At 39.5% G+C, this 17,143-nt stretch overlaps 1 protein-coding gene across 1 annotated transcript; it reads left to right on the forward strand.

Moving 5' to 3' along the window:
- Nucleotides 1–532: 532 nt before the first annotated feature.
- On the forward strand, nucleotides 533–9,011 carry LOC308116063 (fibronectin type III domain-containing protein 7-like). The gene is made up of 13 exons (XM_080474036.1): nucleotides 533–662; nucleotides 930–1,190; nucleotides 1,729–1,989; nucleotides 3,096–3,356; nucleotides 4,017–4,283; nucleotides 4,757–5,011; nucleotides 5,095–5,352; nucleotides 5,447–5,701; nucleotides 6,247–6,501; nucleotides 6,935–7,195; nucleotides 7,464–7,493; nucleotides 7,580–7,617; nucleotides 8,267–9,011. The coding sequence occupies exons 2-12, from the start codon at nucleotides 1,082–1,084 to the stop codon at nucleotides 7,609–7,611; spliced, it is 2,244 nt and encodes a 747-aa protein (XP_080330162.1). The 5' UTR covers nucleotides 533–662; nucleotides 930–1,081; the 3' UTR covers nucleotides 7,612–7,617; nucleotides 8,267–9,011.
- The last annotated feature ends 8,132 nt before the right edge of the window (nucleotides 9,012–17,143 follow it).

The following is a 17,143-nucleotide window of genomic DNA, read 5'->3' on the forward strand; positions in this document are numbered from 1 at the left end:
CAGCACCTCTGCATCCTGGAAATAAGATGGGTCAATGGCTGGGAAAAAAATGTATGTCGCCATGAGATTGATAAAGTATGATTGGTTTATTAGTTATATTAAATACTGACTTTCAGGACCATATACAACAATGGACCAACCACGACCATTGGTAACTGTATTTGTAATCATATTTCATTAGGTAAAACACACACACACACACACACACACACACACACCCACACACCCACGCACCCACGCACCCACACACCCACACACACACACACACACACACACACACGCACACACGCACACACACACCCTTGCTGGGGGAAGTCCAGTGCTTTTTCCACACCCATTTACTGCACCTGCGTTATTTCCTGACTACATCTTCAGAATTGGATATCACGCCTATTTACTGAGGGGTTTTCTTCTCTTCCTGTTCATGCTATACATGCCCCAAGGTGCATCACTTTGCCTCACTGTGATTGGATGTTTGATCCTCAATAGGAGGAGTTACATACAAGTATTTCAGCTAAAGGAGACAGGAGACGTACAAGAGAAAAAGAAAAAGTATAGCAAGGTACAGAGAGACCACACAGAAGCAGAAGACCAACGTGAAGAATGAGTGCTGTGATGAGGTTGATGGTTTTTGCCCTACTGGGCATATGCTCACAGGTACAGTAATAAGATCAGTGTGACTATTGGCTGAGTTTTACACATCTGAGCAATATGTTATATGACACAAACATTTCAAAAGATGTATTATTTTCATCATGTAATCCTTTTTTGTGTTTTCTCAATTTGCAGGTTGCAGCAACAGGTATGTTTTTCTCACCAAATGGCCAGGAGCAAAATACCATGATGATAACATCATAATGAATATCTTTCTCATGATCAACACCAAGTATACTTAGAACTATCTCCTCTTCTTCTGTGACTTTCAATAGGTTTCACAGTATCTGTGTTCTCCACTACGTCAAAGACTGTGATACTCAGATGGACCAGGTTTACCGGAGCCACTTCGTACAAGATCACTGTTGCTCATAAAAGTTTACCAAACAGCCCCGTTGCTTTTGCCACCTATGGTCCCAACACAGTGATGGGCTCTGTCTCCTCTTTGTCCTCAAACATCGAGTACATCTTCACAGTCGATGCCCTGGGTGATTCCCAAGATACACTGAGCACCACATCCACTGAGTCATCAACCGGTGAGGTTTACAGTTCTCTATATACTTATACAATCAAAGCAAGTATCCCAAAGAAAGCAGATATAATGTTTAGTTTTTATGATTCATGTCTTACGGTCTTGTTACATATGTTGTTGAGTCTGAATTTGATATTGCAATAGCTAGGCAGTATTACTGTAAAGATACTTGTACTTCTATGTTTTTTTTTTCTCAAGTACAGACATTTACTCATACTTAAATTACTTTAAATGAGTAAAATCCACAACATGGGATGCTACTCTTAAGAACACAAGTTGCTGCTTCATATGTAGTGGTAATGTAGTCATGTGTGTTTGTCGTCTGCGCTTATATTTGAGAAGAGACTGATTTCCTATATACAGACATTCAAATGAATGAATATTACATTTTGAATGAAGTATAACATAACACACCAGGCAGAGGAGGATGGGGTGTTAGCGAATAATTTTTCATAGCCCATCCTCTGCCATGTAAAAAATTTTTTTCATTATGTTTCCTTTTTGAAAGCGTCTCCGATCTGAGCTTCGTGTGATTATTTCAGCTCCTGACCCAATGGATCCCATCCAGACCGTGAAGCCAAAAGACAGCAGGACCCTGATGGTGGACTTTAGCACGAACCCCCTGGCAACTCATTACATCGTTCGCGTCCAGGACACCAACGGGCTATTCAGGGAGGACACAGTGTCTTCCTCCCCAGCCGAGATCAAGTCACTCACACCATACACCGAGTACACTCTCAGCGTCTTGGCGGTAAACAGCGCAGGCCGCAGCCAGCCATCTACACCTGTGACTGCAAAGACAGGTGCTGTTGTTCATCGCTTTTCTTTTCTTTTTTTCTGTGGGGTGTTTCATTATCAATATGTTTCAAGCTGCACACGTGCGAGATTTATTGTTAAAAAAAGAAAAGACCAAAGAATGAAAGAACAAAAGAATGAACCAACGAAAGAGGAAAGATAACACCCAAAGGGGGTTTCTGTGTGGAAATGAGTCACATTTACTGAAAAACCTAGAATACTTTTGTCATCAGTCCCCATGCCCTGCAGAGGTCACTTGATCTGCCTCTTCGTCCCATTGCAGAGCCACTATATAATATACAGTGTGGACGCACCCAGTAAGTGTAAATCCAAGTTAATTCTGCCTAAGAAAGGCACCAGTGTCCCCGAGGGCCTCTCTGGTATCGGTTGTAACTGTATACCTGACTCCACTCTATGTCAAGCACAAAGAGCTGACCTCACATTTCTTTCACCACTCACGTCCAAGCCTACCCCACAGGGTGGGACATATGATTCCTATGAACAAAAAAACACACAACAAGATTTTTCTCATAGTTTTGTCTTCTGTATTAGTTTTCGGAAACACCTAACTGTTAATGGTGGACAGAAATATCAGTAGTTGGATAACTATTACTACAAACAACATGTTGAATCCAAATCTGTTCAATTGATATAGCGCAGATTAACTCATAATCCATAACATGGAACTTTGTAATTAATATATAGAGGAAAGAACAACTACTGTGAATGTACGGTGAGTGAAGAGAGAACAGGAGGTCTCTCAGCAGTTCAAACCTATAGCAGCTTGATTAGAAAATGGTCCTGAGTGACCGTTTTATTTTTCTTTCAAATATAGAAATATTATAGCCTATTCCTTAATACTGTGTTAACCCCTCTAACTCAAACTGGGAGTGGGTTCCTATATGAGAGGAGGTGAAAGCGCTTCCTAACAATCTACATAGAAACTCCAATAATTCACCACTTTGAGAAAGTGTTTTGCTTGAGTTATATGGGACTAACTAATATTTGATGGTGCCTAGTTGTTGAGAACTTTAAACACTGAGAGGAGAATGTTAAATTATATATTTCCCATGAAAACCATATAACACTGTCTTCTTATTCTTCTTCTCCACAGTTTTGCCTCCTCCTGAGCTTTCCACTTCATCACCCAGCAATGACAGCATAGTTGTGTCCTGGGCTGCTGTTGCTAATGCCGTCCGGTACACCCTGTCGTTATACAAGTTTGACTCAAACACTAAAATGGAGCACAACACTTCTGACACCAACTTCACCATCTCCGGCCTGGAGGCTGGCACTCTTTACACCATCATGGGTTATGCTTGGGACCCCGAGGGCCGAGAGGGAGAAGGCAGCTTGTACAAGAACCAAACAACACGTGAGGATACACTGAAACACCAAAATACTTTTAATTTTAAGTCCCATAATGAAAGAGGTTTACATTTAGTCATAATTTTGGGTTCATAACAGTGTCACGTGATGTATAAAAAACAATCACAGTCCAGGCCATGTCAAACTGTCATGAATGTGAAGGGAGTTATGTGTCAACCTCCAGATAGGAAATATCATGATCTATCGATTAAATAAAACCTTTTTATTTTTCCAGTAGTGTTAAATTAGTTCTGGCTGAACAGCTATGAGGCCCAAAACTCAAATCTCTTTCACTGACTCACTGAGTGACAACATTATGAAGGGATACTGTTATCGAAATGAATTACATATAAATATGGGTTTTTATCTCTATTCAAATTCAAAGCCCTTCTCACAAATGATAATAATTTTACCCTTTATATAGCACTTACTGAAAAGTCATTAATGGAGACTATTACACTCAGGTAAGTGTTTACATAATAATGAGCCAAAGGTGACAGCAGTGAAAGAAAACTAAGGTAAAATTTTTGTTGGGACTATTTAAAAACTTCAATTGTATAAACAGCAATGAAATCCAGAGGGGAAAAGTCTGTGGTCTGTGTAAAAATGTATCCTGTCTCTGATCCCATTCAAACCTTCATTGAGTTTTGTCTTTGTCTTTTATCAGGACCTCCCACGCCTTCCTCTGTCAACGTGTCTCTGGAGAGGATCAATGGTATGGCTTCACTCTCTGTGACCTGGGAAATGGACCCGGACGTTTCTGGGCATACTGAGTTCTATGTGACCAGTGACCAGAACCGGACCTGTACCGCCACATCCAGCAGCTCCTGCAAACTGTCGCCTGTGGACTGCGGTGAAGTTCATACCATCCAGGTCACCGCCTCAAACCAGGCCGGGCCCAGCTCCCCCTCCAGTCCTGTGGTCTTCATCACCTGTGAGTGTCAGCTGTGGAACTGTTTACACCCTCTGACAGTTTTCAATACCAGACTTTTATCATTTCTAACAAAGTAACACAATATTTGATCAATTGCCTGCATATTCGGTATTCATTATCCCTATTCTATTCTATTCTATTCTATTCTATTCTAATCTCTATAGAAATGACTGTAGCCACATGGAACAATAATTTCTCTGGAGTGATCTTTTGTTGATCAAAGCATGTATACAATCATATCAAATTGACAAGACTTGTAAGCAAGACACACAAGACTTTTAAAACGTTGCACATGGCAAAGATATTTTGATGTGCACTTTCATAATTTTGTGCTATGGCACATTATAAACTGTTAAAAAGAATAACGGCCATGTTAGGTTAATTCTTACACACACACCTTGGTGGTATTGCTGTGTCCATGTGTTAGTATTGTCTTACAGTGTCTGGTCCTTTTTCCTGCCCCGTGTTTTCAGTCCCCTGCCCCCCAGAGTCTTTGGCTCTTGTGGAGTCATCAGAGCGAAACTGCACGTTGACGTGGGACGCCATGCCTTACGCTGACAGCTACGTGGCTTTCATCAAGGCAGGAGATGGCAGTGAGGAGAGCTGCAACACCACCACCAACAACTGCACCTACCACTGCCAGTGTGGCTACACGTACCTGATGTCTGTGCTGGCCTTCAACCTGGCTGGCAGCAGTCCTCAGGGAGAGGGTCTCAACCACACCACCTGTAAGTGGCTGCAGAGGTGCAAGTCTTTGGGGCTGTTTCTGTCACCGTGATACGCTTTCTGTGTGTTTATCTGTGTGTTTCAGTGCCGTGTTGTCCAGAGGACGTCTCCGTCTCTGCGGTGAGCACCGACACTCTGGAGATCACGTGGGCAGCCTCGAGGGGCGCAGAGCTGTACGAGACGAGCGCTGCAGACAATTCAGAGGTCATCCTCTGCAATGACACGGCACCGGTGTGTGCCCTTTCTGACCTCAGCTGTGACAGCACCTACAGCGTGAAGGTGACACCCTGCAATGAAATCAGTGGCTGTAACCGTGCCTGCAAAGCACACACCAAAGACACGGGTACAAAACGTCCCCTCATATTCAGCAAATATTGAGTCCTCCTTCATCTCCTATGCTTATTAAACCCGCTCATTGTTCATCTTTCCTTCATCAGCTCCCTGCATGCCAATGAATCTGATGCTGAATGTAAAAAACTCCTCCTGTGTCAGCGTCAGCTGGACATCAACCAACCGGGCTGCCACTTACACTGTGTGTGCGGACGGAGGCGACAGCAAACACACTTACACCACCAGTGGAAAAAGTCTGGAGCTCACCGACCTCCCGTGCGGCTCCACCTATGACGTCAGCGTCACTGCATCTACCGCCGCTGGCCTCAGTTTACCCAGTTACTCTGACTCCATAGAAACAGGTTTGGATCAGTCCATCCAGTTTTAAAAAGCAAAGGAAAAGTTTGTGAGGAGAAATGGTTCAGCACTTCTTCATATTTATTTTACAGCTTTGTATACCAATTGTGACCGTAGGTATTGTGATGATAAATGACAAACCATATTTGGCCAATTCAAAAAAGGTCTCTGAAGAAAATGTTGCTCTAAAACTAATACGGTAACAGTAAAAATCAGCAGAATGTGCTTAAAGAGGTGAAAGTTGTTTAGTTACACAAAAACACAATATATTAAATAGAAAATCAAACAACAGATATTTACTAACTAAGAGTTTTGGTTTTTATTTATATGATTTATTTTGTGCATTGCAATTATTTTGTATTAGCAGCCATATAATCATAGAAGTACATGTTATTCTTATTCTTCTATCATTATATGGTAACTAACTTCTGATTGTTTAAATTTCATTACCATAAAAGTGAAATATATACGTATGTATAGCCGATCTAATATGATTTTTTTTTTTTTCCAATAACAGTCATGAAACCCTAAATATCTTCTGCTTTCACAGAACCCTGCTGCCCTGTAAATCTGACTGTCCATCAAGTCACCCAGGCGATGACCAATGTCTCCTGGTCTCACGCCAAAGGGGCACATTCCTTCATCACATCGCTGACATCGTCTCGGGGTCATGCGCGCTGCCACACCCAGGACTCCCACTGCCTCATGGGATGCATCACCTGTGGCACCAGCTACACGGTCACCATGGAGGCCTTCAGCCACAGCGGGCGCATGTCCAACTGCACCTATCAGGGCTTCTCTTCCAGTGAGAGACACCATGTTGAACCATCTTGGATGAAAATAAAAGCTTTAGGAACATTCATTACTTACCACACAGTTAATAGGACATAACATGCAAGTGAACTGATCAAAGATCTGATGAACTCTGATAGGCACTACATGCAAAATGCTGCAACATGAAAGTTTGGATGTATTATTATTCTGTGAGTTACACTCGTGACATAACTGTTTTCATACCAAGCAGGTATAAATATTCAGCATAATCCCAATTAAATTTCAGCTGATTATGTTGAATGTGTCTGAAAGTTTACAATCATTATATTGGAACTTTCATCAGAATAGAGTAAATCAGCTCAGAGGGGCATCCTTTAGAAATAACATGAGCGTATGTAGATGAATAAAAGGCGGTTTTAAGAAATGGCATTTATTTGATCTAACATGTACTTTCTTCCTTCTAGGTTCCTGCTGTCCATCAGGTGTGAAGCTGATCAGGATGTCTGACAACTCTCTACGGGTTTACTGGCGCAGTACTGGCAGCAGCCATAGCACCATCGTAGACATGGTGGGTGGCAGTAACAACTACACCTGCACCGCTTCGCCGGGGGACAACCAGTGCAATATTGGTAACATCCAGTGTGGGACTGTCTACCATGTGTTGGTAGCTCCGCTCGCAGCAGATGGCAGCAAAGTTCAGTATTGTGCTCAACGGATGTACTCAGGTAAGACATTGGGATCTTCCAGTACAGTAAGGCTGATCACTTGTTTCATTTCAAAGTCTTTCACACTTGATTGAGTCATAAAATGTGTCCCTTTGTCCTTTTATGTTTAAAAACAAATGTTAAAACATAAATGTAGAGTAAATAAACTTTAATTTGGTAAAAAAAAATGATAATGATCAATTTATAAGAAACACAGAGCGATGAGTGTGTGGAGCCCAGTTTACAATAGTTTGAGTTGAATTCCATCTTTCTGCTTCTGTTTTTTTAGTCACTTGTTCAGGGAGCAACGTTGGCACGGGTGAGTATATTACATTTTCAAATGTTTTCAAAAAAACTGCTATACGCTTGATGTTTTTAACGTGACTTCACTCTCTTCTTTTTCAGTGATTTACAGAGGAAAGAGAAGTGTGGACTAGCAGACGGTAAGTACAGTAATTGTTCACCTGAACAATTACAACTAAGAAACAACATCGAGAAGCCTTTATTAAGCCATCTAAATGTATTTAAGGATGCATAAGCAAAAAGGAGGATTCTTAAAAGCCCAATGTGAATGCCTCTGTTACAATATGTAATTGTGGTATAGAGTTCCTCCCTGAGTTCATATCCATTTTAATGTTGTTTTTTGAGCTTATTTACTGAAATAAACCCTTTGAGATCTGTCATATTACTTTTGTCAGGTTGCAGCAGGTATAACGATTTAAGATATAGCGACAGAGCTAATTAGAAAGACTATTATCGATATTGAAACAACTCTTCAGGAGGCTGCTTGCTTGTGATTTATGTGTGCACTCATCTAATATTCCATTGATACGCACCAATTTCCTTAGCAAAAAACAGTGAAATTACCTTAAAATCTTCATGTTATTAAAGTTACCTTCTGGAAAATAGTCATGTGTCGACATCTTCTAGGCTTTCTCTGATAGTTAAACTGGATTTGAAATTGTTACACTGCAATCTACTGACTAATCTAATGACATGAATGTTTGATTACTTTAGAGTAGATTTACGTTTGTGGATGACAATGATGTGTAAATATTTCAATTTGACTTCAGTTTTATTTTTTCTTCATAGATACATCAGCAGTTCTTCTTCCTCCTCTTCCTCCTGCATCACCCTTTGGAAACGAGCCATTTTACCACACAAACATTAAATAAAGATATGACGAGCAGCCATGATAATGTTAATAATTACGACTAAATGCTTCAGAAGCTGTTTGCTGATATATAGCTCTCATGAACCATGTCTCATAAAAGAAATATCACTGTGAGCTCAAAATCTACAAATTACCACCTAAATATGAAAAAGCAAGAAAAGAGTCTGTGTGGTTATAAAGATACATTTTTCTAGTACATCATGATGGTTGGATAAAAAAAGCTTGTCTTGATAATTGAGTTCATACATGGAAAATAAATTGTGGTTTGAATTCCTGCACTACACTTTAGCTTAATTTAAGCTTAATTTTATCAAAAGGATTGATTAATTTTTTCTTGATTATTTCCTTCAATTCATTGGGTTAAGAACAAAAATTAATTAGTATGGAGAAATATATTTATGCCCCTTTCCTTTTTGATTGGAGAGTCATTTTTAAATTTTTATTTTTTTGCCTTTATTTATTCACGAGAGTCAGAGAATAAATTAAAATACATTTCCTAGCTGAAGCCCCAAGTATGAAGCCTCCTGGTGATGATGTGACAGACTAGAGAACATCCCTCGGTGTGCTGTTTCTTATTGTCAGGATGAATTTAACCATTTGGAATATGTATCACTGTGTGAACATTGTGCGTATTCCGGTTAATAAACATTTCCCAGCATCAGCTTTGAGTTTCTGTGTCTCTTTTTTTCCCCCCTCTTAGCAACAAAACAATTTAGGAATGCAATCTTTCACTCATGGATCCACCTGATAATTTATGCATTAAAACAAAAAAGGTGGTTGTTCAGAGTTTATTTACTAGAACAGAGTTCCCAAGATCTATTGTCTTATTTTTGTATGAGTCACAACTTACCTAACTTTGACAGACGTAGTAAACTACAGAGATAGTTCACAAAGATAGTTGTTGATAGAAACTAACAAAACAATGAAAAAAACAAAAATGACTTTGCAACCACAAGGTGGCTAAGGACATCAACAAGTAGGCTATGAAAGACAATTAAAGGAGCATGTTCACAATATGCAGAATGAGAGCAAAAGGTTGATGAAATTGAAACAAGAAAATTGAAAAAAATTCACAGAAAAGGATTACCATTAGATGAAACAGAATAAGAATAACACTTTTTTTTTTTTTTTTTTTAATAAATGGACGATATCGTGCAGTATAAAATGAGGCTTCGCTTTCCAAAAATTCAGCAGCAAACAGAAAGGTGTATTAAATGTGTGTATTGAAAGAAGAGTTTCAGCCATCATGCAGGTTTCTGGGCTTGTTTCAGTTATTTTTGCATACAATCTGGAAGTTCTGTTCGGTTCTGAGATTTCATCCATGTGTCCTGTGAGAGGTCTGGAACACGGTAAACTCTGTCCTGAAGCATCTTTCCACTACTTCATTAAACCGCCTGCAATACATTTTGTAGCAGCAGTCACATGCGAAAAAAAATGTCAACTTTGATTTCCGACTTTTTCTGTAGTGCATGAAGGGTTTTTCTTTTACCTACGAAAAAAAAAATGTCGACTTTGTTTTTTGGCCGTCCAAATGACGTCTGGCTGCCTCACACTGTCCCGTGAAACGGAGCTGCTGCTACTGAAACTGGGTTTAGCAGCAAAAATAATACTGCCTTTCAGTTTGTTCTTTTTAAACCAGGTTTAAAAACAGAGTTGGACTCGGTCGAGACGATTAAAATATTTTGCGAGACCAATATCGGAGTCTGGAGACAAGTCCGAGTGGAATACCATGGAGTCCGAGACAACAACAAAAATGTCTCGAGTCCTGGACCACAGCCCTGGCTTTAGTTTCAGATCATGCAAAAAACAAACAAAAAAAAAAACAACCTGTAGTTGTTTTTTATATGTTTCGTGAAAAATGCATTAAACGGAAAATTTTTTGGAATGCACAATGAATCGTATGCACTGAAACAGATATATAAGTTTGAGTTGTCAGTTTTTATGTGATGGTGTCAAATGGGGTGATACTGTATGTGAACCCTCAACCTGAAATTAGTCTCCCACTTGTCGTCTAAATCAGTCAGCTTTGTGGACCAGTGCTTGCTTTTTAAAGTGAATTATCTGTGTGACAGGATGATGTACCCAAGAGGACGGGTCGCAAACACACAATATGAAGTGAGATCAGCAATAAATGAACAAACTGGAAACAACTAATGACAACAAGCATACATCTGAGAATGAAAAACTACTTAACTTTCTTTATTAAGCAAGAAATCATATTTGCAAAGTTCCATCCATCCATCCATCCATTCATCCATCCATCCATCCATCCATCCATCCATCCATCCATCCATCCATCCATCCATCCATCCATCCATATGGACTGTAAGGGTGAATGCAGGTTGCATGGTGGACAGATAATCCATCCAGTACTTGGAGAAAACCTCTATACACCCAGGAAGAACATGCAAGCTCCACACACACAAGAAAAGGGGGAGATATGACATGAGAGCACGAACCACTTCAACAATGTGCAATTATGAAAGCATGAAACACGTATGCCGAACAGTAAATTTGTTCATAAATGAACAGGAACACTATAATGTTTTCCTCTCGTAAGTCAATGCAGATTGTATCATCACACACACATCTGTATCATCCTCGAGCTCGGGTGCTCTGCCAGAGGCAGTATCTTAGCTGATACACTCTTAGGACCGTGTTCTTCTGGACCCCGTTCTTCTGGACCGTGTTCTTCTGGACCGCATTCTTCTGGACCGTGTTCTTCTGGACTGAGGCTTCAGATGCTGTTCCTGGGATGTGCTACAGTCACTCTCCGAGTTTGGGGGTCACCGCCCTGAGTGCTCCTGCTACTATAGAAACCACGTCAGCTTTAACCCCACCACATTTGTTCCAAATGTTTCTTCAACTCTCAGCTGATACTGCCTCATCTATCACTACTGCCCTCTTTTGTTGTTTGACCACCACCACAATGTCCGGTTGGTCAGTCTGGAAGCCAAACGTCCAGTGAGTCTAACAAGTGACATTTGATATCTATGTTTCCACATATGCTATTTCCAGTCCATCCATCCACTGGGGGCACTGGTTATATCCAACTATGGGTGAAGGCAAGTCACCAGTCGATCTCAGGGAAAAGACATATAGGGAAACACTCACATTCACACCTACAGGCCATTTAGAAAAAACAATTCACTTCTACCATGCATGATTTTGGACTGTGGGAGGAAACTGGAGTACCTAAAGCCATGCACACAAGGGCAACAGCTCCACACACAAGGGTCCTCCATGCCCAGAGTTGAATGTTTTTTGCTGTGAAGCAATGACGGTAACCACTACACCACCGTGTGGCCCATATGCTATGTTGCATTATGTGACACTGTAAGAAAGTGTCTTAAATTTTGTATACAATAACTATACATGCATCTTATGATAGGACTTATAACAGACATCCTGTAATGTGTGATTTTGTGATTTTGATCAAAAGCAAATTAGTGTTTTATAGAAAAGACGAAGCATTTTATATATTCTTATCATGACTTTATTTTTTTTCATTTTTTTAAAGTGCAAAGGTGTAATGGCCTTCAAACATGATGTCCTTTTTCTAGTTGTTTTCCTGAAATGGTTAAATTTAACATTAAGCTGAACAGAGTCATTAACATATTAATGATAAATAAAAAGTATGAGTGTGTGGAAATGATAATGGTAGTTTAAAATGCATACATTTGAAGGTACAATTAAGCTAATAATGCTTTTGGATGCAAAATAGCCCCATTTTAACGTCTCATGCATGGTGTAATGAGTGAGAAAACGGTTGAATTCACCACAAACCTATAAAGTGTATTATAAGCGGTTACATGGATGACTATCAATTTAGTGCACTGGAGTTTATATTTTGAGGAATATCCTTCTTTTTTAATCTTTTATGACTATACTATTTGTAAAACTGCCTTGTGACCAATATGAAACATTGATTTCAACTTTGTACTTTATACAGATCAACATGTTGCTTGGATAAATGTTCAGGGTAAAGCCAGATACACGTGCAGGATCAGCTTTCTGCAAAGGAGTATCATCACTGCATCTTGTGACACAGGAAATGAGATTAGATTTCCTTTTGTGCCCGGTGCCAAAGATTAATGATTCTAACTTGTTATGTAAGTGCAAGACTTGTCTAATGCCAATATCAAATTAGAGGGGAGCATCCTCACCTCAACGTCAGTATATTGTTTTCCGGGCTACGAGCCTTTCCTGTTTCCTGCACAGGTTCTTCTCTACCTCGACTGAGGTTTTCCCCACAGCACATAGTGGGTCGTTTGAACATCAATAGATCCGTCCGTCTTCTTTCCTGCTTATCCTTTTCATGGTGGCGGGGTGCTGGAGCCAATCCCACGGTACTGTGGGCGAGGGCAGGATAAACCCTGGACAGGTCACCAGTCTGTCATTGTATAACAGGGAAAATTAATTCTCAGTTGTGTCAGTAATAGAAGAATACTTTGCTCTGTGTTGTTCAGCTTGAGTGATCTGCATTGTTACACAATTCAAAAGGTTGCTCCTTTTGTCAACAACTTTTGGATATATAGATAGATGAATAAATAAATAAATAAATAAATGAATAAACGTAAGCCTATATTAGTAGCTGTAGAGAGACAGTGGTGCCTCCAGTAAGAACAAAAGTCGCTGCATAGAATCCGATGGAGGTCGCCGTAAGATAAGCAGTTTAGTTAATGTCATGTAAACTCATCTAAAACAACTTAAATAGGTTCAAGAAACAAACCTGTATATTAAACAGCTTCAGGCTTTGTTTCACCCAATTTTACCATCAGACTGTAACTTGTCTCATGATTATTTAAGTTTGGCTTGAAATCCTGATAGCTGAAGCTGTGTTGCGATATTCGTTGTCCACTATTGTGACAGCCCTAGCCCAAAACTTAGAATAAACATGTATAAAATAGTAGGTGTTATCTATCCTTTATTTGATGGAAAATGTTGAAATGCAGCTGCTGTTTTTGTTTTGCTTTGGCTGGCTGAAATGATCAATAAATAATCCTCATAGGAGAAAACATTCCGGTTGAATAATGGCAGCACTACTCAGGTGATACATAGCGGAAACACTTTTAAGTTTGTTTTTTTAAGTATATTTCCTTCAACCATACTCAGCTGAGATCAGTTTCTACCACTTACAGGTAATTAGAAATTAGATAAGTGATCTAAAAGCTGGATAGATGGGTATGTATTTAATGATAAATGTTTTTTATCATAATTGTGGCCCATCATTATTGATGCTGACAGTTATCAAAGTGAAATCACCACCATCCGTCACTCATATGAACCCTGAAATGGTCGCGTCTTATTGGGAATACACGTTCTTTACTGCAACATGTAAAATATGCAAAATCACTCCTCTCACTACGGTCAGCCAAGTGAATTCTACACATCGATCTGTTTTCACGAGCTCATACTGCACTTTCATTTGCAAATATGTTCTTTAGTGCTCACGTCCATTTCTCTTCTAAAACACACCCGGTGACACACCGGCGTCACACCGCACCCACCCAGGGTCCTTTTTTATGACAGCATCAGTTTAAGTTGGCTTAAGTCCCTCAAATCACAAAAGAGGTGGATCTGGTATTACTCCCAGGGCACTGTATGTAGCATTGGTTATTGATAATGATACTGTGGCACTCAGCAGGGATTAGGTAGCCTTTCATGGTTTCAACGTGGGACATAAATCAACCAAAGAGATGAGATTTCTTGGGGACACACAGATCTTAGAAAGGCCTTTAAGCGGCATACGTAAGATCTGAATCTCCTATTCACCTCGCCTAATAATGAGGGGTCGGCAGCCTTTTTAACCATAGAGACACTTTGAAATGGTCTTTTCAAAAATCACCTTTAATATATTTGAAAAGCCTCATCCAGCTAATAGTATTTTCCCTATCACTCACATCAGTCTTACAAAAAAAAAAACATGGATCCGTTTATAAAACCAATTTATTTCAGTGACCCTAACCCAGCTTGTTTAAGGATGTTTTCCAGTTTTTCGATCCATCTGATGGGTTACCAGTTGGAAGACCCTTGACACCGAGCAACTCACTGGGCCCACCACCCAGAGCATCTAAAGTTGTTCGGTTAACTATGAATAAGCAACCAGTTTGGTTAATGTGTCAAATTTCAAGTGTCTTTTCAACTCAAAGACAAAGTTCGTGGAGTGGACTCGTGGACTTTATGCTCTTGCATTAAGAAGAACATTTTGCAATTTGCTTCACACAGACTTCCAAAGCAAATATCTGCTAACTATAACAAATCTGTTTCTGTCAGTTAAATCTGAGAAATAACCTCCTGTTGATTTTAAGATGTATATTCGATATTTGTCCAACAGTAGGTGTACTGTTTAGTAGAACTTAACTGTCTCCGCCTTGGGGACGCATTTGATGGTACAAATGTCTGAATGGACACTTGACTCCCTCATAATTTGAAATACCGAGGAAGACACGGTCTCGTTTGATTTACCCTCAGATGATTCAGCAAGTGAAAAACGCTCTAATCCTATTGTTTTGTAAAACACCAGCTTGAGCAGCAGGCACAGATAAGCGGACCAAATTGAATAAGAGACGTACTTGGGCAATCTGTGGGAATCTGTGTTGCATCATAAAACGCTCAATACCTGTGACCTGTAACATTGTCTACTTGAAAACAATATCACAGCTGCATAAAAACACAATGAAATATCAAGGTGTTGGCATCACTTGTCCTTATTCGCCATGGTTCAAAATTGCTCTTTGGTTTAAGCAGGACAGCTTGAGTTCCCCGGCAGGTTTATAGCACATATCAACTTTCATGTTGACTTCCTTTTTTTTTCCTGATACACAGTGAGGAGCCAGGAGGTGATAGTCCTTTATTCTCTTCTGATAAAAGATCTTATTCAGCCCAGCATGTAGCCTACATAAAGCCAGCTCCGTGCTTCGATCAGGAGGAAATTCATGTCACTTTTTAAAAAAATTTTTTTTTTAAATACATCGTATAGCAACTCAGTTTAAGGCAAAAAAAACCTGAAGCAACAGCTTCAAGCATGCAATGTTTGGTAAGCAAGTATTTTCTAGTTAGTCAAAGTCCCAATTCCCATGTTTGCATTCCTGACTTGGGTTTCAGTGGCACTCGTCTCTTTTGCTCAGGCAGCCCCACCCAAGTCTTTGTCTTTGGTTTGGGTCATTCACTGTGTCCTTCTGTATTGTTCCTACGGTAAAGGAAAGACAGAATACGTAAACATGTGTTAAGTCGCAGCATACCTTGGGAAAATTTTGATATTTACTGTAACTTTGAGAAGGAAGAATGAAAAGAAAAAAAAAAAATCTTTAGTATGAAAATCAACAATAAGGAGACTGAAAGTGCGCAAATTGACTACATATGTTATATAATGGCTCAACTGTGAAACACGTGGGTTGATGTGATCCGAGATATGAGATGTGACATGAGATGAAGGGTGGGGTGTGTATTAGGTCAGTAAAGTCACGTCGCATGTTCACTGCCTGTGAATGCTCATGTTATGACATTTCTGCGATACGATCAATGTTGGTCAGGCTGTTTTCATCTGGTCTGGTGAAGTGAATAATTTATAATGTAAAAACACGAAAAGTTTGATGGTAGTTTGCCAAATACATTTTCACTGTGGGTATCAAAACATCTCACTTTGTAATTTGGTTAGCATTGGATTGGATCATTTTAATTATGTTATATTTAGCAAACTGAGGACTTTTAATGTCGGCAGGGGCATTTTAAAATAAGTGGTGGAAGTGACAAATTATAAATACTGACCTTACTATGTAATCTAGTTTCCTACTTTTAAAATCATCAGTGTGCATTAAAGAGCATGCCCACAACTTTATTTATTGTCCATAATTTGCCATGTTATTGCCAAAAGCTTTATCATTTAACTTGCTTTACATCGATGTTTGATGACAAAACAGATAAATGTGCAATTTATTTATATGTACATGTATATTTTTGGATCATCTAAAATTTAATTTGAGCAAAAAGTAACTAATAGAAGTATTCTTTGTGTGCTATTCTTTTGCTACAGTGCTTTTACCTGTAATTAAGTAGATTTTAGGCATTATAGCAGTAGTTGATGTTGGGTTTGCATTTTCAAGGTTATTTCACTTACCTGGCTTAGAGTTAAGTTTTTTTAAATTTATTAACTATAATAACACATACAAAGGCATAACTCATAAAAAAATAGTAAAACGCAACCCAGAAAGTAAACCTCGACAGATTTCCAAAACAACACGTGAAACATGATGGGATTCATACTTTTAAAAGTTATTAGAGAGAGAGAGAGAGAGAGGGAGAGGCAGAGGCAGAGGCAGAAAGAGAGAGATCATCTTGTCATCCTTATCTCAGGTAAATCCATCAAAACTTCCTCCATCCATCCATCCATCCTTCCGGCCCTCCCTCCCTCCCTCCCTTCTCAGGGCAGCCCCGGGCACTTGGCGGGCCCGCCCATCCCCATTTGGGGAATACTGATTGGCTCCCACACATGCTGAGCTAAAGCTCAAAAGAATCAAGAACACCTTTTGTATTGGAGTCTCTTCAAACTAATTTTAATCCTCTCAATGTCTAAGATGGGATTGTTGGGAGCTTTAGGTTTTTCTTTAGCGCTTGTATCTTTTACACAGGTAACTCTCCTCTTCTATTTAAAGAAAACGTACAATAATGTATGTTTATGATATATTTTAAAATCAAAACCTGCTTCTGATTCCATTATTTCTGTTATTTGCAGATACTCCACAGTGCAGAGGGTAAGAGCGTTTCTTTGTGCTATAGGCCTGTGACAGAAATAT

Source organism: Lipophrys pholis, assembly GCF_963383615.2.
Source record: "Lipophrys pholis genome assembly, chromosome: 10".
Classification (NCBI taxonomy): domain Eukaryota; kingdom Metazoa; phylum Chordata; class Actinopteri; order Blenniiformes; family Blenniidae; genus Lipophrys; species Lipophrys pholis.